Below are 26681 nucleotides of genomic sequence, written 5' to 3'. Positions count from 1 at the left end.
TCTTAACATAATATTAAATATTTTTAGTCTTTCACTTTACCCGAAAAAATATATAGAATTGGACAAAATTTTACAAATAGGTATATATTAAATGTACCAGCAAAATTATAGCAAGTGTGATGCTAACCACTTCAAACACACTAATTTAGCCTATTTTAATATTATATTACTCAACAAATTCTCTAAACCATAAATTTTAAAATTATCTATGGACACTATACTTTTCTTAGAGTAACATGTCCCTTCTTTATTATTATTATTATTATTATTATTATTATTATTATTATTATTATTATTATTATTGTATTGGTATTTATAATTTCATCAAATTTTTACTTAGATTTTTATAATTTAAAAGTTTATAATTAAATTCATATACTAGATTAAAATTTTCAATGAGATCATCTCTATTTTTTTGGTTAAAAAATACTGTTTGTTTTAAAAGTAAATATTTTAGAATTGTTATATTTTTTTAAATAATGATTAATAAAGATTTAATTATAAATTTTTATTTAATATAAAAATTTAATTTTATAATTTTTAAATTTTAAAGATTTAATTAAAAATTTAATTGAATTATAAGGACTAATAAAATAATTAAATTTTATTATTATTATTATTATTATTATTATTATTATTATTATTATTATTATTATTATTATTATTATTATTATTATTATTATTATTATTATTATTATTATTATTCGATGGATCACCTTTTTTCTCGAGCATGATGATTGATGAAATGAAACCATTACTCCCCCAAGCCTTATAATTTATTTGGTATCTAGGTCCAATTCAAAAGTTGATAAAAATAAAACGGGCGTCGAATCTGGAGACCTCCAATTATTATGGGTGTGTTTGGTAAACGCGTTGAGGAGAAAAGAAACACGTTTGAGTCTCTTGAAAGTTTTACCTTTATGTTTGGCAACTTTTATTCTTCTGAACGCAGAAGTGATTTTGCCTTTAAACTTACGTACAAGAGAAGATAAAATTTGTAGCTTCTGCATTTCACATTCACGGTGGTTGATTATCTTAGAAAATTAGGTGGAAATTTTATTTCTTTTTTACTATTCCTATCCTTCATTTTCTTCTATACAAAGGATACTAGTAACTATTACTATCACAGTTCTCTATAGTTCCTCCTACTTGTTCTTAGTTTCAATTTGTTTTCATAAAAATGGTTCAAATTTGTTTCAATCACTAGCAAAGTGAATATTTTAATTTTTTTTTATTATTTTTAGTACTCACTTTCATATTTTAATTTTTATATTTTTTATTATATTTTATATTTATAGGATAAAGATTTTTATATTATTTGTGTAGTATTTTAATTTCTCATGTTATATTTTTATATGAGTTTTTTTTATCATTTACTATACTATTTTTTATATGTATATTTTTTATGAAATTTTTTTTATTTTTGTTTGGCTTTGTTCATGTGATTTTTAATTTTTTTATTGTATTTTTTTTATTCATATGACAAATGTTGTTGATTTTTGTATTGTGCTCTAATTTTTAGATATTTTATTAATTTTATGATATTTTTATTATTTTTGGTTCATATGAATTTTTTTTTTATCCTTTACTGCATTGTATTTATGTTGTGTATGAATTTTTTTTATTTTTTTATTTTATTTTATTCATATGAATTTTATTTACCTTTTGTTGTATTTTTTTTGTTCATATGATATATGTTGTTGGTTTTATGAAATTTTTATTATTTTTTATCTGTATTAATTTTTTTTTATTCTTTGATATACTCTATTTTTGTTTTGTATTAATTTTTTTATTTTTTATTCTGATTTTATAAAATTTGTAATTGTAATTATTATATACTACATTTATTATCAAAATTTTATAATATAAATTATGATCTTATAAAAAAAGACAAAATAAATAAAAATTAATTATAAGTAACAATAGAGTCATAGATAATGAAAAATAGTTGATACAACAAAGGAAATTGATTATAGTCTAAAATAATACTAAATTAAAGAGGACTGATATTACTAAAAAAATTATAGAATATTTTCTTTTTGTTTGATATTATAAAATTTATAGTACTCTTTTCCATATTTTTATTTTTTATTGTATTTATTTTATTTATATGATAAATATTTTTTATATTATTTTTGTTAGCATTTTGATTTTGCATGTATATAAAAAAATTATTTAAATTGATGTCTCTTTTGGTAATTTTTTATCTAAAAGTAATTTTGAGTAGTATAATTCAAACAACATTTATTTTACTATAATCAATTTTAATATAAAGATTACAAAACATAAATCACGTTAACACAAACTTACTTTTTATCAAAATCAATTTTGCAAAATCAATTTTATACAAACTTCCGTTTGCAAACTGTAATCCAAACACACTATGTTATTAGGATTAAATCGGTGACAGGGGCACGGGTAGGAGCCGTAGGACTATTTCCGCAGGGTTAGCAAACTCCCTCAAACTTTGACAACAGCGAAAGTGCGAATCACTAAAATGTTGTCATCCTCAACCTCAAGGATCACTTTCATTTTTAGGTATTCTCTTCTCCAAATCCCTAATTTTGTTTCCTTCCCTTCCTCTTCATCCCTTCACTCTCATTCTGAGCCCCCATCCTTTCGCCAAGTTGATGAAGCTGTTCATTCCTTCACTCGCATGCTCTCTATGCGTCGTACTCCTCCCATCATCCAATTTAACAAGATTTTGGGATCCCTTTCCAAGACGAAGCATTTCCACGCCGCCGTTTCCCTTTTTCAGCAATTGCAAGTCAGGGGAATCGCCCCCAGCATAGTTACTTTGAACATCTTAATCAATTGTTGTTGCGCCATGAGTCATATGAAGCTTGCTTTCTCTGCTTTCGCTAAGATTTTCAGGATGGGTTTTCAGCCTGATACCGTAACCTTGACAACAATCCTGAAAGGCCTCTGTCTCTGTGGTAATATTGAAAAAGCACTGCACTTTCATGCCACAATGTTGGCTTATGGATTTCACTTCGACCAAGTCACTTATGGGACCTTGATCAATGGGCTTTGTAAGACCGGACACACATCAGCTGCTATTCAAGTGTTGAGAAAGATCCCACGGTATGGCATTGCTCCTGACGTCTTCATGTACAGCGCAATTATTGATAGCCTCTGCAAGGTTACACTTGTAAGTGAGGCTTTTTATTTATACTCTGAAATGCTTGCTAGGGGAATTTCTCCAGATGTTATCACATACAGTTCTCTCATTTTTGGATTGTGTCTTGAAGGTCAATATAAGGAAGCCATTGATTTGTTAAGTGATATGGTGCTTAGAAACCTTACTCCTGATGTTAGTACCTATAGTATTTTGATCGATGGGCTATGCAAGGAAGGAAAGATCAAAGATGCAAAAAATGTGTTGGCTGTGATGACAAAACATGGTGTGAAACCAAATGTGGTTACTTATAACAGCTTAATGGACGGATATTGTTTGGTTAATCAGGTAAATAAGGCAAAATATGTATTCAACACAATGGCCCAAAGTAGAGTGTTACTTAATGTTCAAAGTTACAATATCATGATTAATGGCTTGTGCAAAAGTAAAATGGTTGATGAAGCCTTGAGTCTCTTTGAAAAAATGCGTAGTAAGTACTTGGATCCAAACACGGTAACTTACAACACTCTTATTGATGGCTTGAGCAAATCAAAGAGAATCTCTTGTGCTTTGGAGCTTCTTGTCAAGATGCACAAGAGAGGTCCACCCGCTAATGTAGTCACTTACAATTCCTTGTTGGATGGGATGTTCAATATCAAACAAGTTGACAAGGCACTTATGTTATTCAAGCAAATGAAAGAGAGTGGCATTGATCCAGATATATGCACGTACAATATACTTATTGATGGCCTATGCAAAGGTGGAAGACTTGTAGTTGCAAAAGAGATCTTTCAAGATCTTTCTGTGAAAGGCTATCCTCCAGATGTGAGGACATACAATATTATGATCAATGGGCTCTGTAGAGAGGGCTTGTTTAAAGAAGCATTGGCCCTGCTGTCGGAAATGGAACACAATGGTTGCTTACCAAATGCTGTGACTTTTGAAACTGTTATTCGTGCTTTGTTTGAAAAAGATGAGAATGACATGGCAGAGAAACTTCTTCGGGAAATGGTTGCTAGAGGCTTATTGAATTGATAAAAGAAGGTAAGATACATCAACTCGAATTGAAATTACATCTCATTGTTGCTGAATATGTATCATAGTTTTGTAAATTCTGTGTCTGTTGGGTCAGAGGACTTTGGCAATGCCATAACATTAATTAATTTTGTACTTTCGATTTTTGCAAATGCTATCATCCTTTTTCATTCCACTACATTATTGATTCTTTAGATGATATTCCTAGTTATAGCTTACAGATTTAGTGTTTAAGATCTCTTTATAGGAATAGAGTGTTCTTTACTGTTATTCTATGAGATCATGTATTTATCATGCTAAAATTAAGCAAAACTAAAAAGATTGAAAATTTTGTTTTGTTGTTTGTTGTTTGTTCTCTACTATTCTGTTGTGCAACTTATTTTTCCGTATCTTTATAGGTACCATATATATATATAAGGAAATTTAAGTAGGTAATAAGGATTTATTCTTAGGCTATATAGTTTACACTTCCATCTTAAAAATAAACCCACCTTCTAAAATGCATGTCCCCACTTTTCATCAACCTAAGCAACATCGAGTCAAGGTAACATGGTTTAGTTATCTCAAGATTTTTGGCCATTTTCTTAATTAATGCTACTCAGTTGTATTGCTTGGAAATTGCTTCTGCTGAAAATATGTACATTATGAATTACTTTTTCGGAGAATATTTTTCTGTTAATTCTTAGATAAATTACTCCATTATTTCTTGTGTAGACATTATTCCATTGTCTCTAAGTCTCTGTTTATTAGCATTTTAAAAAAAGTTATTCGCTTGGAGTTTTGTTATGGGGGTGTTAAAGTGAAACAATACAGAATTCTGAGTGTTCGCTAATTTTTCCTCCAAATACTAATTTTCCCTGCATATATCCTTCCACTTCCTAATTTTCGATCGTCATCATTCAATCATAATTTTTCTCTCCAAATAAATTTTTTTATCACCATCGTTCAACAATACACTTTCAGGGCTCCAATAATAGTACGATAGCTCCAGCATCTTTGTACTTGTTTTGTTCTTTTCAAATTTAATACTCATGCTTTACTTCAAAATTTTTTGTTCGATAAATTTTTATTTCAGAAGTCAATTACATTATGTTTTGTCAATGTGACTTATTCAGCCCTCCATCTATGTTATTATTTTTATCGTATTTGTTATGTGCATAAGGGCATTTAAGTTAATTCTTCTTCGCAGGAATTTCACATGTTTCCGTTGAGCGGGTACCTCAATCCCTGTCTTCCATCCCCATTTATTGGGGGTTGGAGGGAAGGGAGGGGTCCTCATCCCCGTGGGGATTTTGCGAGTTCTGTTAAAACTCCGGATAATCTCAATAGATATCCATGGGTTCAAGGTTTTTGGCCATCCCTATATACAACATATAATGAACTAGTGATTCAACTATTCAGATTGTTATAGAATTCATATTCTAGAATACTATCTTCAATTCTGCAGAATCTATTCTGCTTTCTTTGCATAAAAAAAATGTTAATACATTGATAAAGATACTGTAATATGGCAAAATGATCAAAGAATTAAAGAATCATTGAATTGCTCTATGATAACTCTAAGTACATGCGTTTTGGTTGCAATTGATGAAATGAAATCTCAATATAATCTCATCAACCAAGCCCCCATCGCAAAAACAATAATAAAAAAAATTTCAGCATCAAATAAACAAAGATTCATATATATATAAATTTGGGCAATGTACTTAAATAAATAAAATGAGAGAATTCTTTATCTGATTATAACATTTGGAAATTCTTTACGTGAGTGTCTTGTTTTGTTTACTATGTAAATCGTGGGAGCTAACCACGGTTTCAATATATTCATAAATCGTGGGAGCCTTGGACGGATTTCAGTTGGAAAACTTTGAACATAAACCGTGACTGTTTACCACGGATTATGAAGGAAAATAGGTAGCCATAAACCGTGCTTGGTCACCACAGTTTATGAAAAAAAAAAAAAAAAGCTCTGAACATAAACCTCCCTTGCCTACCACATGCATAGAGAAGTATAAATACATAATTCGTCATCACGGATAGCATTTGTGCCAAACCAAAATTGTTGCACCTTGGTGGTTGAGAGAGTTGGAGGGAGAGGTTTGAAGGTTTTGGTGACATTTGAGTGGTGGAGCCATAGAGGACGAAGCTCGCATGTACCGGCTATATTAAATTATTAATTTTAGTTACACTTAAAAATGAATAATACTTTAAAAATAACTAAAAAAAATTCAAAAATCTTATGTGAAAATAAGTATAAATATCAGGATGGTCAATAAATAATTACCGAAGAATAAAAAGAGTAAAAAATAATTGTAAATTCTAAGAGTTGAAATAGTAAAAAGAATGAAAAAGAAAAAGTTGCATTTTTTTAAAAATGATATTATAAAATAATAAATTAAATTTTTTATTTATAATATTATTTAATTGATATATATCTAACTTTTTCTTCTTCATTCTTTTTACTATTTCAACTCTTAGAATTTAAATTATTTTTTACTCTTTTTATTCTTTGGTAATTATTTATTGACTATCCTGATATTTATACTTATTTTCACATAATATTTTATGTACATGTTGATTCACATGAGATTTTTGAATTTTTTTAGTTATTTTTAAAGTATTATTCATTTTGAAGTGTAACTAAAATTAATAATTTAATATAGCCAGTACATGCGAGGTTCATTCTCTATGGCTCCACCACCCAAATATCACCAAAACTTTCAAACCTTCGAACCTCTCTCTCCAATTCTCTCAACCACCAAGGTACAACAATTTTGGTTTGGCACAAATACTATCCGTGATGACGGATTATGTATTTATACTTCTCTATGCATAAACCGTGGTAGGCAGTAGAGGTTTATGTTCAGAGTTTTTTTTTTTTTCATAAACCGTGGAGACCAAGTACGGTTTATAGCTACCTATTTTCCTTCATAATCCGTGGTGAGCAGCCACGGTTTATGTTCAAAGTTTTCCAGCTGAAATCCGTTCAAGGTTCCCACAGTTAATGAACATATTGAAACCGTAGTTAACTCCCACGGTTACATAATAAACAAAACAAGACACTCACGTAAAGACAGTTTATAATCAAATTTTTCCAGCTGAAATCCGTCCAAGGCTCCCACAGTTTATGAACATGTTGAAACCGTAGTTAGCTCCCACGGTTTACATAATAAACAAAACAAGACACTCACGTAAGGAGTTTTTAAATGTTGCAATCAGGTAAAGAATTCTCTCATTTTATTTATTTAAGTATATTGTCCAAATCTAAAATAAAGCAGCAGCCAACAAAGCAAAAAAGCTTGGAACACCAAAACGAATATGTCTTGTTGCAGTTGATGATTCAGCAGGGGACCAAACATTTTAGGGTCTAACTTTATATCTGAAACCAGCAAATCTAGTTTGAATTTTTGTAAATTATTGGATAAATTTATTCACTACTATGCATTAATAAAAAAGTATAGATATATTTATCACTTTGTATTTGTATCCGTAAGTACTCTTATAATTCTAACATTTAAGTTAAGTTCTAATTCTATTTCTAATGTTTGATGTTTATTTTCCAAACATATTTATTTGGTTCTAATGATTTAAAAATAAAAGTAACAGAACAATAAAAGAAATAAGAAGGCAATAATAGAGAGAAAATAATATTTTTGGAAAAAATTTTAATTTCGACCAAAAGATTAAAATAGAATGAAATAAAATATTTGTAAAAAAAGAATTTTTAAGTGTTAGGAACTAAATTAAAATGTAACCGAAACTTTAAAGTCCAAAATAATATTTTTATCTTGTATAAATTATCCATAAAAAATTTGTGCTAATTTTTCGTCATCTATTTTAAGAGGATTTAGTTGTTTTCAAATCTAAAAGGATGATATTTTTCTATTTTTTTAGAAATAGTTTTGAAAATTTACTTTAGATAAATATATTTGTCATAAATAAATTACTTCAAAATTGCTTAAATTTTATTTAACTTGTTCAACAAATATTTCAAAATTTCATTGTTTTTTTTCAGACATGAAAATTTCAATGCTTCAAACACAATAGTATTGGTTGATGATTTGCCTGATAGGCTGATACTGGTGGGCTTTTTACTGCAATGAAAATAAAGCAGCAAGTTGAAACCAAGCCATCCATTAAGTGAACAAAATTTGAAGAATACAAATTATAGACATTATGTTATTGGAAAAATATAGGTAAATAATGAAAATATTAAACAATGTAAATAATAGATATATCGGATGTTTATTTTACTAGTGTATGGATGGTTATTTTAATATTAAAATTTAGAAGATTAATTTAAAGGTGTAGTGTGTTTTTATTTAATTGGTGGTTGTTTATATTGTTCAATCTCCCTAATATTCCCCTATGTTATTAATTCAAGGTTTCAACTACATTGTGCGAAAGCACAACACAAGTACACAACTCGGTGAACATTATAGAAGGTATATGTTGATTGGGTGAAAGCGAGGATAATATAATAGGGAACAATTCCACAAACTATAAAATGTTCATCTATTTGTTTTAATTTGTTTACTTAGTAGGTTTATAGCTATAATGGTTTTGTTCTCTTAATTTGATTATGGATCTTTCAATGGAAAATGCAATTTCTCGGTTGTTAAATTTTTAAACCAAGAAAAAAGATATAATAATAAAAATGTTACTATGAAAATAAAAGGAAAAAATTTATAAAAACAATCAATATTCCGATTTTCATGTGAAACAAGACAAATATTGCATTTGTTTAAAGATATCTGAGAGAGACTGAGAGAGAGAGATGAGAGAGAGAAAGAGAGGGGGTGGGAAACACCGGGAGGGGTAGGGTTAGGCAAATCAGTAGAGATCCGAGGGTTTGGAATCGAGAAGAGTGCTGTCGTTTGGAAAACGAATCGTTCTCAATTTTTGTAGATCATCTCCCGGATGATATATCAAAAAGGGAGCTGTACCACTTATTCAACTGGACTCGACGCATAAATGATATCTATCTTTCACGAAAACAAAAGCATGGTAAGATGTACGTGTTTGCATTCATCAAGTTTACAACAAAGGGTGGAGCTTTGAAGGCTATTGCAGAGATGAACAGAACGAGGCTAAGAGGGAAGATCATCTCAGTCAGAGAAGCGAGGTATCGACATAAGAATGACACGGAGTATAGTAAGGGGCTTCAAGAGGCGGGTGATGCCCAGAATGGTGTGAAAATTCAAACTCAACCTGAGGATAGCACGAGGTTTCTGAGGAAAAATGTGAAAGAGGTGAGAGAGCAGGGGAAAAAGAAAGATCCACATGGCAATGGATGGACGAAGAAGATAGAAATTCCAGTGGCAAAAGTAAACCTAGAATGGCTACAGAGGAGCCTCATAGGCGGGGCGACGAAGGCTATGAACCTCCCATCTCTGATGTCTATGATTAGGAAGAATCTGCCTCAAGTGGTGCATGTGCGAGAGCTAGGAGCGTATAAGGCTCTCATGACTTTTGATAGTGTATTGAGTGCAGAAGAAGCCTACACGTTCAAAATGAACAATATGTTGCAATTTTTCCACAACGTATGGAGATGGAATGAGGAGGAACGTAGTAAAACTCGAAGGGTCTGGTTAGAATGTTTCGGTGTTCTATTGCATACGTGGTCAGTGGAGACATTTAAGGTCATAGAAAGCCAATGGGGAGAAGTGATTGGATGTGACGAAGCCACTAAATCTTGCCTCTCATTTAGCGTTGGACGGGTACAAATTGATACTTGTATCATGGACACCATCAACGAATGAATCCACGTCACAGTTGGCACTAGCGGGTTCGACGTTTTGGTTAAAGAGGTTGGTCGTGAGAGTTATAGTGGAGAGTGCAAATTTGAAGAGATAGGGAATCTTGGCCTCCCTAAAGCATGCGAGACGGTTGCGAGCAGCTCGAAGACCATGCTGCCAGTGGAAAGCATAAACCCGATGGCTGAGCTAGTGATGGTGGTGCCAAGGGAGGAAGAAAGTGACAAGGGTAGAGTCATAAATTTAGAAGAAATTTTGAATGAATGGATTAATTACAATCCAGTATAAATGTGTATAGAAAGGAAAACACCTGATTCGGAATCAGAGGAAAGTGAGGATATTATGGGATGTAATAATTTGAGTGTTAATGATGATGCATAAGAAAAAACACTGAGTTGGGCTTACAATAACAAGAAGCTGAAGCAAAACGGTACTTGGAAGGAAAAAGAAATCCAAAGCAAGCTTATTATGAAGCCCAACACGGTTTTTTGTGGAAGCTGCGCCAATAAAGTAGGTATAGGCCTCCTTCCTACAGCAGCTAGCCCAACTCGTGCTGGCCACACTGAAAACGCTGGAGGAGACGGGCTGGGTAATCCGGATTGGGCTGGTGCGCTCCAGACTGAAGCAACCCGGTTCCTGGTCTGTGCGCAGCGCTGCCACATCAACGTGAGGGGAGGTTCTCGCAGATGATTGGCGTGAAGAATGCGCAGGAAGTGGGCGCCACTGGATCCGGCGATGAGCGTCGTGTTGGTCATGGAGCTACCCGACCTGCAACGGCGGTAGAGACCTGCGACCAAGGACTATTGGTGTGCCCTCCCATGGAAGCTGACTCTCCACCTGGGCTCCGTCTAACACCGGCGATGGCGTCGCCGCGCTCCCTCATGGACGGCGAGCCTGACCCGGATGCAGAGCTGCGCTGCTTAGCACCTCGGGAGTCTGAAGCCGGTTCAAAGGTTGACTTGTTGAGGCTTACGGATGACACACCTAGGAACTGTTTGAACTTGATTGCTGAGGGAGTAGACAGAGACAGAGTCAGAGCTGAGCTTGCTGTGGACGATAGTGATGATAATATGGGAAATAGTGACGGGAAGGACAAGGAAAGGGAGGAAATGATGATGGAGAATAGGAGGACGTGGGAGCTGGCTGTTGAATTAGAGCTGTGCAGTATGACGAAGAAGATGATATCATGGCAATCCTTCAAGAACAGAACGAGGCCTTAGCTCAGAAGAGGAGGTTAGCAAAGAAGAAAGAGAAGGCACGATGATGCAGACCTAAAAATCCCAAAAAGGTGTGTAAAACAGTTTTAAAATGATTTTTAGCGCTTGGAATATTAGGGGGTTAAGGGGTGTTGGAAAGGTGAGTATGGTGAAAAATCTAAAAAAGAAGCAAAAATTGAATATGTTAGGATTGGTTGAAACTAAATTGCAAGTCATGACTAAGTTTGATGTAATCTGAATCCGGGGAAGCGATAATGTCGGGTGGGAGTTTGTAGGGTCGGAAGGCTCATCTGGGGGTCTGTTGTTAATGTGGGATGACATGCAATTTAAAATGAATAATTGTTACAAAGGGGAAAGATGGATATGTGTTGAAGGAGTGCTTCTAAAAAATGAGTTCAACTGTGCAATTTGTTTGGTATATGGTGCTCATACTAGAATGGAAAAACTGGCTATGTGGGAGGAACTGAGCTTTGTAGCTGGGTTATGCCAGGATCTGATATGTTATATAGGAGACTTTAATGAGATCATATAGGTTGGAGAAAGGAAAGGGCAGGACAGAATACCAGCGTCGGCAGCAGAGTTCAAAGATTGGGTCCAAGATATGCAACTAGTGGACTTACCGTTGAATGATCGGAAATTTACTTGGTTCAGAGGCCGCTCCTGCAGCCGCATTGATAGGGTCCTCATGAGTGTAGAATGGCTTGAGAAATTTCCGAAAATTCGATTAAAAGGTGGTTCGAGAGGTTCGTCTGATCACTGCCCAATTGTAGTGGAGGATTCCAAATTTAGAGATGGTCCACGTCCTTTTCGGAGTCTAGATTTGTGGTTTACACATGAGGGATTCTTAAGAATGGTTAGGGAGGAGTGGAGGAATATTGGAGAACTCGAGTTTACAAAAAATTTGAAGGCTTTAACTTTGCCTTTGGGGAGATTGCACAAGAACAAATTTGGTGACATGGATAAGAGGATTCAACGCTTTGAGGAGGAGATAAAGAAGCTAGATGAGATGGTTGGAAATGGAGTTTATGATGGTACAGTCGAGGCTAGAAGAAAGCTCTGGTAAGTTGTTGTAAGCAATGGTATGTGAGAAAAGAAATACACTGGAAGCAAATGTCGCGATCCAGGCATGCGAAGGACATGGATAAAAACACAAGGTACTTCCATCACTTGGCGTCGGAAAGAAGGAGGAATAACAGAATTGATGCTTTGGTCATAAACGGAAGACTGATAAGAAATCAAGCTCGGATCAAGATTACTATTAGAGAGTTCTACAAGGAATTGTATCTTCAGGAGAGATTGCCGGTTGTGAGGTTTAGGGATGGTCTGGTAAATCGGATTGATGAAGAAGATGCAGCAGCTTTGGAAAGGATCCCGACTATGGAGGAGATTAAAGCGGCAGTCTGGGACTGTGAGTCATCTAAAGCTCCAGGAAGCGATGGTTACAACATGAACTTCATTAAAAAGTGCTGGGATAACATTGGTGCAGAGTTCACGACAACTGTACTAGATTTTTTTCACTCATCAAGACTGCCTTCTGGCTCGAATATCACCTGGGTGGCCCTAGCACCAAAGTTCACTGGAGCCAAGGAGATTAAGGACCTCAGGCCGATTAGCATGGTTGGTTGCATTTATAAAGTAATCTCTAAAGTCTTGGTTCGAAGGATGAGAGCAGTGATGCCAGGTCTAGTAGGTGAGACGCAGAGTGCTTTTGTAAAGGGTCGAAAAATACATGATGGGGCACTTATCGCATGCGAAACAGTACAATGGTTAAAGATGAGGAAAAGAAAAGCAGCGATTATAAAATTGGACTTCCAGAAGGCGTATAACAGTGTTAAGTGGAGCTTCATAGATATTGTACTCCAGAAGATGGGGTTTGTTTGGAGGTGACGGGAATGGGTGAAAGAGTGTGTTGGTACAGCTTCAATGTCGATCTTGATAAATGGATTCTGACACACAAATCTCACTCCTTCATGAGTATTCCGTATAATCTCACGGTTGCGATACACTACCAAGTTTGTGGTACCTCCATTACACTAGCAACACAATAAACGAACACTAAAAAGAATACTCTTCCTTATAATAAAAATGGTACCGAGTTTTGCCTTATATATAGAGTAGCATTCAACACTTCCCCCCTCTCCCCCCACGTGCTGACTCAGCACACCCCCCACTTTTTGATTCATCAGCCAATGACAGTTCGCCACGTGTAACACGCCTACCCCTGTGTTGACTCAGCACTCTCCCATGTGTTGCAAATCTATGCAACCAGACTTTGCCACGTGGCTATCACGTCCCCCCCCCCCCAACGTGCTGCATTCAACCCCCCTCCCCCATGTTGAATCTTTCATCTAACAGTTTCACCAATTTGTAAATACACTCACTGTACCCATTTTCAAATAAAATACCAATAATAAATCCATAACTAAATTTTTTAGCCCCATTACTATGCTAATGAAACTTTTTTTTTCTTTCATATGATGAACTGAGGTGGCATACTCTAGAGGAGACACATTTACCTAGTCTTGGATAACTTTTCTGCTTCGTTACAGAAGTTTTGTTTCCTCTATAGGATAATTAGTGAATTTTTTTTCTACGGATGGCCTCGAGGCCCTTTTTGTGTGTGTTTTTATAATTTTATTGATTGTTGTTACTATATTTTTTCTTTGCTTGTTTTGAATTTATTTTTTTTGAAATAATGTATATTAGAATCTCTTTGTGGGGTTTATTCATCAATACTCAGTTTTGGTCTTCTGCAGGTTTTCCATGATATGTCCAAGACTCTAAATAGTAGTAGCTATTCATGTTTAGAAATACATTTTACTAAAAAAAACATGTTTAGAAATACATGTTGTTGGATGAATTCACATTAAAAAAATTTATTGAGATTAACAGATTTAAAGAGCAGTCATTGTTTCTTAGTGAAAAATTATTATTTAGCATCCCTAATTTTAATGATAATAACTAATAGCTATGAGGTGCAATATTGTATTCGGTGATAATTTTTTATTTATTCCATTTAACCTTTTTTCAATGATAAGTTGATTTGTCAATATTATTTAATAAATTTTTTAATATAAATAAACAATTATCAAGAGGCATAAATAAAAATTAACTCTAATTAATTGTTAGAGCATGAATATTATCTAAGTATAAATTCTTTAGTATATTCTTTCCTAGCATAATATTAAATATTTTTTATCTTCTATTTTACCCAAAAAAATATGGATTTAGATTTTCTAATGTTTGAATTTTATTTTAGAGAGTAAAGTGGGATCTCTCACCATTTATTTTATAGATGGGATCAAAAATAAATATAAGAGAAAAACTATTCAAAAGTAGAAGATCACATTTTACCCTCTAAAATACAAATTTAAAATTTAGAGGATCCAAATTCAAAAAATATATAGTAGAATTAGATAAATTTTTACAAACAGGTATATATTAGGTGTACCAGCAAAATTATGGCAAGTATGATGTTAATTGCTAACCATTTCAAACATACCAATTCGACCTATTTTAACATTATATTACTCAACAAATTCTCTAAACCATAAATCTTAAAATTATTCGTTGATATTATACTTTTCTAAAGGTAACATGTCTCTTTATTGTTATTATTATTATTATATTTTTTGGGTGATTTAAATAAATTAAACAAAAAAAAAAAACCAAACAAATTGTTTAAATAGAGGGACAGTCTCATTTAAGACTATTCTTAAACTCCTTCTAAGGTGAAGAAAACTCCACATGAAAAAGTTGTAACTTCATCGTCATCTTTGTCATAGTGTCTACCACTATGTTTGCATCTTTCATAATCAAACGAAAGTCAACACGCCAGTTCCAATGTATGATATCTCTTATTTTGAGTACCAATGGATCAATAAACCCAAAACCATCTTGGTGATTAGTAACAAGATTAAACGCTTTCACACAATCCGTCTCACAAATAACATCTCGTTGACCCACATCCCAAGTTAAGAGATATCCTCTCCAAATAGCAAACAATTCCCCTCGAAGAATATTATTACTCTGAATAATTCCCAAACACCTCCTTTGCCAACTCCCATTACAATCTCTAATAACACAAACAAAACCAACACTATCACCCGAATCAAGATAACTAGCATCACAATTAATCTTGAAAGTACCAATGGATGGAGATTCTAAAAAACATTTAGAATAGAGGGAAGGAACATATGTTGTAATTCAAAAATATTCCTAAGCTCCTTTTTTGAAGTTAATGCCAGACAAATCACTTTTTTTGGAGGCCAAGTTTTATGAGGATTAAAGATGTCATTATTCCTTATTAGCCATATCCACCAAAGTCTCGAAGAGAGCCTGAACGGATATCTGCTATGATATAAGAATCAGTTCTTCAAATCTAAAAAATGACAAGAAATATCCAACCTCTGTCATACAAGCGGAGTTTTTAGACAATCCCAAATACAATTAATTATATTTAATTATTTTATTAATATTTATAATTTCATTACATTTTTAATTAAATCTTTATAGTTTAAAGTTTGTAATTGAATCTATATACTAGATTAAAACTTTCAATTAGATCATCTCTTTTTCTGTTAAAAGATACTATTTGTTTTTAAAAGTAAATATTTTAGAATTATTAATTTTTTTTAAATAACAACTAATAAAGATCTAATTACAATTTTTTTTATCTAATATAAGAATTTAATTATAATTTTTTAAACTCTAAAGTAATAATAGGTCTGTGTCCTCTGATAATTGCCAAATGGGACCTTAGTGTAACTACATGCTTTTCTCTCTACCTCAAGCGCCTCTCTTTTGTATGCGTGATCAGTTCTGATATTTTGCACGTATTTAGTTTTGTTGCTAAGCATTTGTTTGGCATTGCAATATATTCATTTTTTATGACATGTTGCAGGCTGAGTGGATGGTGCCTGAAGTGTTAAGAAATGAACCTTCAAATAAAAAGTAAGCTCGGTTATCATTGGTTTTCGTTATTAAATTTTTTTTTATTTTGCTTGTGGAGGAGGATTTCATAGTCTGTGTTCCTCTCTGACCTGAATCATCTGGCATAGGAAAAAATAAGTTGGAATTTTTATTACATATAAGTGTTGTTCTTTGGCTTCCTTGTCTCGTCGTTCTTCTCATTGGTTTTGCCACCCTTTTGAGGCATTCATAATTTTATGATTATAACAAGTGGTGATTGAATATCCAGGTGCAATGTTTATAGCTTTGGAGTCATATTATGGGAGCTCTCTACTTTGCAACAGCCCTGGAGTGGAATGAATCCGATGCAAGTTATGGGTGCTGTCAGTTTCCAGCATTGTTGCCTACTTGCCTTGTCATTCCAGATGATATGGACCCTACTATCACGGATATTATCAAGCAATGCTGGCAGACGTGAGTGTACTCTTCAATCATTTTATCCTTATTCTAAGATATCAGAACTCTTGCTTATAGTATTAAACCACTCTTCCACCTTAGCCCATGACAACAATAAAGACGTTTTACGGCCCACAAATTCAGCCCAACAGAATACACAAATTAAATTATAATTTAGTCTTTATCTTATCTTATAGTTATCTTTATCTATATCTTATCTTTATCTAATTTTATCTTTCATAGGCCAATACTCTATATATACTTAGTTTTACCTTCATAGTTTACAATTCATTCAATCAACAATCAATAAAATTTCTTCATCTTTTTCTTTCACAATTCTTTTATTTTCCTATTCTTTCACAATTTTATTATGGTATCAGAGCTCCTCTTGAGCTCTGCTGACATCCATGGATCAAGGAGAAAGGGCACACCAGCAACTTCATTCGGAGTCTCTTTTGGACCTTTCGTCAGCCCAACACTTTTCTTTCATGGCACTTCCTTTCAATGAAGAAGCTCGTCCTTCAAACCAACTTGAACTTCTGCCAAGTCCAACTACTCATTATCTTTGTTCTTTCAATACATTTTCTACTGTTAACAATTCTTCAAATCGAGATTCATTCTTGAATACTTGGATCATTGATTCTGGTGCCACAGATCACATTGCATCAAATTTGTCTTGGTTTATTTCTTACACACAAATTTCTCCTATTATTGTTCATTTACCAAATGGTTCTCAAACTACTATTTCTTATAAAGGCATCGTTCAATTTTCACCATCCTTGGTTCTTCATGATGTTCTTTATTTACCTCATTTCAACTTTAATATTATCTCTGTTTCAAAAATTACTTCAGCACTCATATGTGAACTCACTTTTTCATCTTCTTCTTGCACTCTACAGAGCAACAATTTGGGGACAATTGATTTGGCCAGAATGAGAGAGGGATTATGTGTCTTTGAACCTAATTTCGGTAAGAATTCATCCACTACACACTCCATAAATTCCATCCAATCTCCACCCATTACACCTTCCAATATATGGCATTTTCGTTTAGGACACCTTTCTGGGCAAAGACTTAATCATTTACATAAACAATTTCCTTTTATCTCTATGCATCATGACGAGACTTGTGACATTTGTCATCTTTCTAAACAAAAGAAACTTTCTTTTTCTCAAAGTTTTAACAAAGTCAATGCAAGTTTTGATTTATTACACTTTGATATTTGGAGTCCGTTTCGACAAAATTCTATTCATAATCATAAATATTTTTTTACTATTGTTGATGATTTTAGCCGCTTTACATGGGTTACTTTATTAAAATCAAAAGGAGAAGTACAGAATCAAATAAAAAATTTTATTACTTTAATTGAAACACAATTCAACTCCAAAGTCAAAACTATTCGTTCTGATAATGGACCAGAATTTATTTTACCTGATTTTTATGCTTCAAAGGGCATTATTCATCAACGTAGTTGTATTGAAACTCCTCAACAAAATGGAAGGGTAGAACGCAAGCATCAACATATTTTGAATATAGCTCGTGCTCTTATGTTTCAATCTAATTTACCATCATCTTTTTGGTCTTATGCTGTTAGACATGCTGTTTATTTACTTAATAGAGTTCCATCATCCGCAATTAATTTTAAAACACCATTTGAGATTTTATTCAATCTTCCACCAAATTATCATGACATTAAAGTTTTTGGATGCTTATGTTTTGTTTCTACCCAAATGGCAAATAGATCAAAATTTGATCCAAGAGCCAAAAAGGCTGTATTTATTGGCTTTCAATCTGGTTTTAAAGGGTATATTGTTTATGTTTTAGAAGATAAAAGAATTGAGATTTCTAGAAACGTAATTTTTTATGAAAAGATCTTGCCCTTAGTCACAAAAAATGTCCAATTCCAGACACTTAACCCAACATTGCCAAACACACCTTCTCAAAAACAAGATTCAGTTAGTCTTCCAGTTGAACCCTCACCTATACCCATTGACCCAACTCCACCTAGTTCTTTATTTTCTCCAACAACCTCTCCTTCTTCCTCACTATCGTTTCCTAACCAAGTTGAACCCATGACCACCGAATCCCTTTCAACACTAGACACCAGCCCACCGTCACCTTCTCATCCACCGTCACCTTCTTCACCACCTGAGCAACCCCATCCTCGTCATTCCGACCGGCCTCACCGACCTCCAGCATATCTCTCTGATTACTTGTGTAATTCCTCTCTCATCTCTACAAATCAATCTCCCTCAAAGTGCAAGTATCCTTTATCTTCAGTCATGTCTTTTTCTTCTCTTTCATCTTCACATAAAAAGTTTCTTTTATCTCTACATTCTGACGTTGAGCCAAAGTCTTTTAAGGACGCCAATCAACACTCTAATTGGCGTAGTGCTATGAAAGATGAGTTGGATGCTCTTGAGCTGAACAAAACTTGGCGTCTTGTTGATTGCCCTGCAGGGGTTAAGCCGGTTGGCTGTAAATGGGTCTATCGCATCAAACGCAAGCCTGATGGTTCAGTTGATCGATATAAAGCACGCCTTGTGGCTAAAGGGTTCACTCAAACTGAAGGTGTTGATTTCTTGGAAACTTTCTCCCCTGTTGTCAAGCCTGCCACTATCAGATTAGTTTTGGCATTGGCCTCTATGAAGCATTGGCCTATACATCAGTTGGATGTCAATAATGCTTTCTTACATGGGGATCTTTCTGAGGATGTTTATATGACTCTGCCACCCAGATTTATATCTCCTCAACCGAATCAATGCTGTAAGCTACTAAAGTCACTGTATGGTTTACGACAATCTAGCGTATGTGGTATGACAAACTTTCTCATCTTTTGCTATCTCATGGATATCAGCAGACCTCATCTGATTATAGTTTATTTGTCAAATTCATTGGTGATCAAATTTCTATCATTTTAGTCTATGTTGACGACATTGTTCTCACTGGTAATTCTATTTCTGAACTTGCTGCCATTAAGTCTATTTTACATCAACACTTCCGAATTAAAGACTTGGGCCCATTAAAATATTTTTTGGGTATTGAAGTTGCTCAATCAGAGAAGGGAATTTGCTTATCTCAGAGAAAATATTGCCTTGATCTTTTGGAGGATTCTGGTTTATTAGGTGCTAAACCTGCCTCTGTTCCAATGGATAGTACCACAAGACTATATCAAGATCAAAGTCCCTTGCTATCCGACCCTTTTGTATATCGTCATTTGGTTGGCCGTCTTATCTATCTCACCACTACTCGACCGGACATCATGTATGCCACTCAACAATTAAGTCAATTCATGGCATCTCCTACTGAATCTCATCTTCAAGCTGCCAAGCATGTGTTACGATATCTGAAAACTAGTCCCGGCAAAGGACTTTTCTTTCCAAGGGAATCAGAAATTCAGCTTCTCGGCTTCAGTGACTCTGATTGGGCCAGATGTCCTGACACTCGGTGATCTTTAACAGGTTATTGTTTCTTCTTAGGCAGTTCTTTAGTCTCTTGGAAGACCAAGAAACAAACCACCGTTGCCCGCTCTTCCACGAAAGCAGAATATCGTGCACTTGCCAACACAACTTGTGAACTTCAATGGATACTAAATGTGTTACAATTTTTACGCATCTCTCCTATTCGCCCACCAGTTTTATATTGTGATAATCACAGTGCTCTTCATATTGCTGCTAACCCGGTTTTTCATGAACGGACCAAACATTTAGAGGTTGATTGTCACTTGGTTCGACAAAAAGCTCAAGCTGGAGTGATGAAACTTCTCCCAATTCCCTCTTCTGGGCAACTAGCTGACATCTTCACCAAGCCTTTGTCTCCTCAACCCTTCCATCTTAATCTGAATAAGCTTAGTGTTCTTGACATCTTTCATCCTCCAGCTTGCGGGGGCGTATTAAACCACTCTTCCACCTTAGCCCATGACAACAATAAAGACGTCTCACGGCCCACAAATTCAGCCCAACAGAATACACAAATTAAATTATAATTTAGTCTTTATCTTATCTTATAGTTATCTTTATCTATATCTTATCTTTATCTAATTTTATCTTTCATAGGCCAATACTCTATATATACTTAGTTTTACCTTCATAGTTTACAATTCATTCAATCAACAATCAATAAAATTTCTTCATCTTTTTCTTTCACAATTCTTTTATTTTCCTATTCTTTCACAATTTTATTATATAGCATTCTGAAAACCAATTGTTCTATGGGATATGAATAATCACATGAAAGGAAACACACATTTGATCTTGCCAAGGTACAGTTTTGTTTCAATATAACCATTTTTTTAATAAAAAATCCTTATAAAGTGCAAGCTACTGAAGCTAGTTTCAAAAAACCCCTGTAATGACAACTCGTTTTCTCTTTAAGATTTTTATGCATAATAGGGACTTAATTATACAATTTTTAAACTAGAAGACTTGGTTAAAAACTAGGGACTTGAGGAGTTGTATAGTATTTTCGCTCATTCAGTCCTATAGGCTATAAAGCTATGATTCTTTTCAGTCTTGACCCTTTCCTTCTTTTTTTTTTAATTTCTTTCTTCTCAGTTATTTTTAATTTTTTTTAGTGGAGTCATTATCAGTTTGTACCATTTGTTTGTGTACACAATTCTTTGTAATTTTGCTGTAATCAATTCTAAATTTTGATGTGCATAAATTATGAAATGTTGCAGTTGTAGCTTGAATGGAAAAAAAAATTGATAGTGCGTGGAAATTGTTTGGTGCTGTAAATGCAAATTGAATAAGCTTTTTATTCTTTTTTTGTTTTTCATTTCTTTATTTGAATGAGTCCAAGACTCCAAGTGTTATGTCTAAGGTTTGGTTTGGTAAAATTTTTTAAAAAGGTGTTTTTCATTTAAAAGCATAAATTTTTTATTTTGCATTTGGTATATAAGAAAGATTATGTATTTATATTTATAAATTTTAAAAGATAAAAGTATTTTTAAAAGCATTTAAGATGAAATTTTTCAAAAATAATTTTGTATATTAAAATTAAAAAATCTAATATAATCTTATACATTAATTGATATCTAAATATAATTTTTATATTAATGTATATTATAATATTTTTTAAATTTTAAAAATTATTTTACTAAATGCTATTATTACTTGTATTTATTGAAAATTAGTTTTAATTTAATTTATTAAATATAAATATTATAATTTTTAAAATGTTATATTTAAAATTCAATTTCTATAAATTACTTTTAAAAAGTAAAAATTTTATTAAACAAATCCTAACTTCTTCACCTTTCTTGCTAAAAAAAATAATATTATTTATATTTTTATCAAACTCGTAAAAATAATATCTTTTGGTTTAAATTTGGTGAAAAAAAATATAAAAGTGCTTTAGTATTTTATTATATACATATATTTAATACGTGATGTTATATTTGTAAAAATAATATGAATAGTTATTTAAAATATAAAATAATTTATATTTTCTGTATATTAAAATTAAATACTTTTTATCTTTTAAAATAACTTTTTTATCAGATTAAACATAAATTTTTGTAAGTTTAGTCAACATTTTTTTTTCTTTTAGAAAAGTATTTGAAAAGCCAATTCAAACAGATTAATTATAATAATAAAAGAAAAGAGTAAATATTTAAATTGGTCCTTAAAAATTATTCGATCTCCAAATTGATTCCAAAAAAATAAAATTAATCAGAATTGTCCTCAAAAGATTTAAAAATAGTCACGTTAGTCCTTTCGTCTATTATTTGACAAATCACATTAACATTTGCTTATCTGGCGGTTAATGTCACATGTCAACAAAAGTTTCAAAGGCGTCGTTTTCTTTGATCACCCTTTTCAACCATTTTTCATTACTGTCTATTCCATCCTTCTTCTCAAAACAGAATATCTCTCTAATCCAATCCTTCGTCTTTGGTTCTCACCTCCAGTAAAAAAGGATGTTTGGCTTTGTGACGTTTATTGATCCACAAACTGCTAAAATCATTTTAGACAAAGGGAATCCCATTATGTTCGTGGGTCTCGGGTGCTTGTTAAACCTTACCTGGAGAAGTTAAAGGTTATTGAAAGGTACTTCCTTATTTAATGTTCCTTCGGTTAATTTACATTTTCAGCTCGGAATTGAATGCTTAAACTCGGATTTAAGCTTGAAATGTGGGTAAAATTGCACTTGACATTAGAAAGGGTTCTTATTATAATTTGATTGTTTATTGGTATAAATGTATCAATATCCGGTTATCTTAAGGTTAATTTAAAAAAATTTACATATGATAATAGTATATATTAATTAATTTACTTTCGTCCTTTGGGTATAAATGAAATTTAGTAATTTAATTTTATCCTTTGATCATATTAGTTATGTTGACATATACCTCTTTTTCAAAAAATTTTTCATATCAACTCTAATTTGGTTGAAGGAATTATGCTGATAGAATTCAGTACTCTATGTGTTACTCACCTCACCACATAGACATGGATTCTGAAATGAACTCAAGTGAGTATCATATTATCTTGTTTGGAATCTACATTACTTGTCCTGTTCATATGACTTGTTCTATGATTATTCTCTCATTAGTCACTAAAATAACCATTTTCAATTTTTTTTGTAGTTCCAAGAAGTTGTGGGAATGCTAAATCTCTTAGAAGACAACTTATGGAAGAGTAGGAGCAGGCTCTAGAACTAGTATAAATACAAAAGAGACGTTTGGCAGTGTTGCAGTTTGTCCAAAATTCTGTGTCTACTTCACCCCATTTTCGCTTCTCCACGAATGGAATGAGAGTTTCAAAAGGTATGTAGTAGTAATATGAAGTGCATTTATTTATTATGAGTATATTCTTTGTATCATTTTTTATAAGGCTACTTTACATTTTTCAGATCATTTCAATTTCAACTTTTAACCTCAAGAATCTTTCAAAAATACAGAAAGAAATATAGACTTTAAATAGGCCAAGGCCAAAGGCATCAACTTTCTTTTGATACACTATACAGTATCAAGTAGCTTTGAAGTTTAGTCAAAATCTTTGGCTTTTAAGATGAAGGTAACAGGAGGATTATACGTTATTAGCAGGACTATATATTATATTATGCATAGTTTTCAACTATATTGTATCTTTGTCTAGACTTTGGCCAACTAAACGCTGCCTATGATGTAGTACAACAACAATTTTGGCCTCTGCAGAATCAATTTGTTGCTACAACAACAATGGCATTTAATGAGAATAAGGGATTAGGGTTTATTCTCTTTAGGAATAATTTGACAAAAATGTTTAAACATCATTCTGCACCAACCTGTCATGACACACTAACGGCTACATAAGCAAAATTTAACATTGTTACTGATGGTATGAACGGAGGAGAGATGAATGGACTAACGTAACCATTTTTAAATCTTTTGGAGACAATTCTGATTAATTTTATCTCGGGAACCAATTTGAAAATTGGGTAATTTTTCAGGGACCAATTTGAATATTTATTCAAAGAAAAAATATACTATTTTCAATTTGTTTTTTTTAATTAATGTTATAAAATAGACTTACATTAAATTATTTTTATATAAAATTAAGTTAAAATTTGTTAGATAATAATTTAGTTAAATTTATTAAATTATTTAATAATTTTTAAATATTATTTTTATATAAAAATATTTACATGTAAGTTATTATCTATAAAATATAATTTTTATCAGTTTTTTTAAGTGAAATAAAAGAAGTAAAGAAAATGTGATATAATAAAAGGCTATTGCTATGCTAATGAAACTTTATTTTTTTTCTTCACATGATGAACTGAGATAGCATACTCTAGAATAGATATATTTACCTAATCTTGGACAGCTTTTCTACTTCGTTACAGAAGTTTTATTTCCTCTGTAGGATAAATAATTAGTGAAGTTTTTCTACGGATGGGCCTCGAGACCCTTTTTGTGTATTTTTAAATTTTATTGATTGTTGTTACTATATTTTTGTGAGATTTTTTTGGAATGATGTATATTAGAATCTCTTTTGAAGGGGGAGGGGTTTTGAGAGGGGGGGGGAAGATATTTATCAGGACTCAGATTTAGTCTTTTTCAGGTTTTTCATTGTATGTCCAAGACTCCAAATAGTAGTAGCTATTAGCTTCAGTTCGGGTAAACAACTTAATTAATTTTTTTTTGAAAAAATAGCTTAAATAATAAATGACTATATTAAAAGTAGCTTATAAATAAGTTATTTTGTGTTTGAATTTTTAATTGAGCTAATACTCAAAATCGTCCCCGAGATACCTCGATCTCCATATTAGTCCCCGAAAGATAAAGTTAATCAAAAGAGTCCCCGAAAGTTACACGAGTTAATCAGGTTCGTCCTTCCGTCAATTTGCTTGATGACATGGCTAACGTCTGCTCACGTGGCACGTTAACTGCCATGCTGGCAGAGAAGGAATACGACGCCGTTTTGAGGGAATGTCCAGATAGACATGAATCGGCGTCGTTTCGTGGAGATAGTGGATTCAAAACGTTGCAGAGTGGATTTACCCTCTTCCATAACGAGTATCTCCACGTTTGACTCCAAATTGTTTCGTCTCTGTCAAGCCATGCCCTAACCCCTTCACGTTGCATTCGAACATCGCCATCCACGTTTGTCCTTGTTGGTTGACGATGAAAGCCGAGTAGCTGTTGGTACTGAGAAGAGCGGTCATCAGCTGTTAGCAACATTGTTTGTGGAAGAAGCAAGCGTGACGGTTAGAGGTAAGCATTAAAGTTTTTTCCATTTTTTTGAAGTCAGTTTGTAGCCTGATGTCGTAGGGGTGGCGTTCTGTATATCTCTGTCTGATTAGGGGTAGGGGTTTGTGTGAGTGTTGTTTAAGGTCAGAATGCATTGCTTTGAATGCCGTTGTGATGATATTGTGTTATGGGTGTTTGATGTTAATGGGAGTTAGTTTTCGTTGTTGCATGTTTGTTTTGGGGTTAGGGTTTCTTATGTTATGATTGAGAATAGGCAGTTACAATCTGTGTGGGCTTTTCTTATTTCTGCTTGTAGATGGAAGGTCCTCCGATGACCTTTGTGTTTCACCATGGGGGACTGTTTAAGAAGAATGCTGAAGGAGATATGGTATACGAACCCAATAATACAGAGGTGCTGATGGGGGTTGAAGGAGACACGCTTGACGTCTTCTTTGTAAGGGGTTATTATAGGGAGTTGGGTTACATTGAAGCTGGAAATTGTTGGTGGAAAGATCCTGGAGTTCCTCTTTCATCAGGGTTGAGAAGCTTAGTCACAGACGCAGACTTGGTTGCGATGTGCAAGGATTGCAGGAGAAACCACAATCTGATCAATATCTACCTGGAGCATTGTATCTCTCAGCCTTGTATAGTAGACCAGATTGAGGATGAAGTAGTGAATGTGGAAGCAGCAGGGTTGAAACAGGGGAAGTGCAGCTCCCAACCTGTGAAGAAACCCACAAGAATTGATCCTCAGTCCCAGAAGCAAACCTGTCACCCCAACAGAACAACCTCACAGCCCAAGTCACAGCCCAATCCTACAATGAAGCCCATATCTGAGCGCAATCAACCAAAGGTGAAGCCCATGTCTCAGCCCAATAAAGTAGCCCACAGCCCAAGAAGACAACATCTCAGCCCAAGAAGACAACTGCTCAGCCCATGAAGCCTGTTCCTCAGGCCAAGAAGACCAGTTATCAGGCCAAATCAGTCCCACCTCAATCAAATTCGTCATCAGAGGCAGGCAACAACTCACAAGGGGCAAAGGACAAACAAACTAGCAGTGGCTGCAGAGTCACAAGATCTGGAAGACAAGTGAAGGAAGCTCAACTCCAGGAAGATGACACTGACTCTCATGACTCTTATGAGAGTACTGAAGATGAACTGTATAGGCCTCCAAAGGTTGTAGGAGACAACCTCTATAGCAGTGAGAGTGACAGTGACTCTGGGAAGGGAAAAAGAAGTGGAAAAAGAGACAGCAGGTCTGAAGTCAGAGAAAAGCAGAAGCCCCCTAAGAAAAGACTAGCTGATAAAGAGATAGACACTGATGATTCCAACTATGAGGGGTCTGAAGATGAAGAAAGTTCTGAGTCTGGTATGTTAATTCCATTAGGGTTAGTTGTTTCGTAAATTATTAGGCAAATGTTAGGGTTTCTAATGTGTTAAACTTCTTTGTTACCAGATTTAGATGATAGTGATGCTGCCTCAGATGGTGACTCCTGGCATTCAGAGGATTC

General features: G+C 33.4%; 1 protein-coding gene across 1 annotated transcript; it reads left to right on the top strand.

The window, feature by feature from the left end:
- Positions 1–2433: 2433 nt before the first annotated feature.
- Positions 2434–5702, top strand: LOC140172859 (uncharacterized). Its single transcript, XM_025799882.3, has 2 exons — positions 2434–4162; positions 5343–5702. The coding sequence occupies exon 1, from the start codon at positions 2498–2500 to the stop codon at positions 4151–4153; it is 1656 nt and encodes a 551-aa protein (XP_025655667.1). The 5' UTR covers positions 2434–2497; the 3' UTR covers positions 4154–4162; positions 5343–5702.
- The last annotated feature ends 20979 nt before the right edge of the window (positions 5703–26681 follow it).

Source organism: Arachis hypogaea, chromosome 15, assembly GCF_003086295.3.
Source record: "Arachis hypogaea cultivar Tifrunner chromosome 15, arahy.Tifrunner.gnm2.J5K5, whole genome shotgun sequence".
In the NCBI taxonomy this organism is placed as follows: Eukaryota; Viridiplantae; Streptophyta; class Magnoliopsida; order Fabales; family Fabaceae; genus Arachis; species Arachis hypogaea.
Note: the sequence above shows the minus strand (reverse complement) of the source record. Positions and strands in the feature narration are given on the sequence as shown.

Excerpts from the sequence above, each read along its gene's own strand:
- LOC140172859 (XM_025799882.3), top strand. The coding sequence starts at position 2,498 with ATGTTGTCATCCTCAACCTCAAGGATCACTTTCATTTTTAGGTATTCT.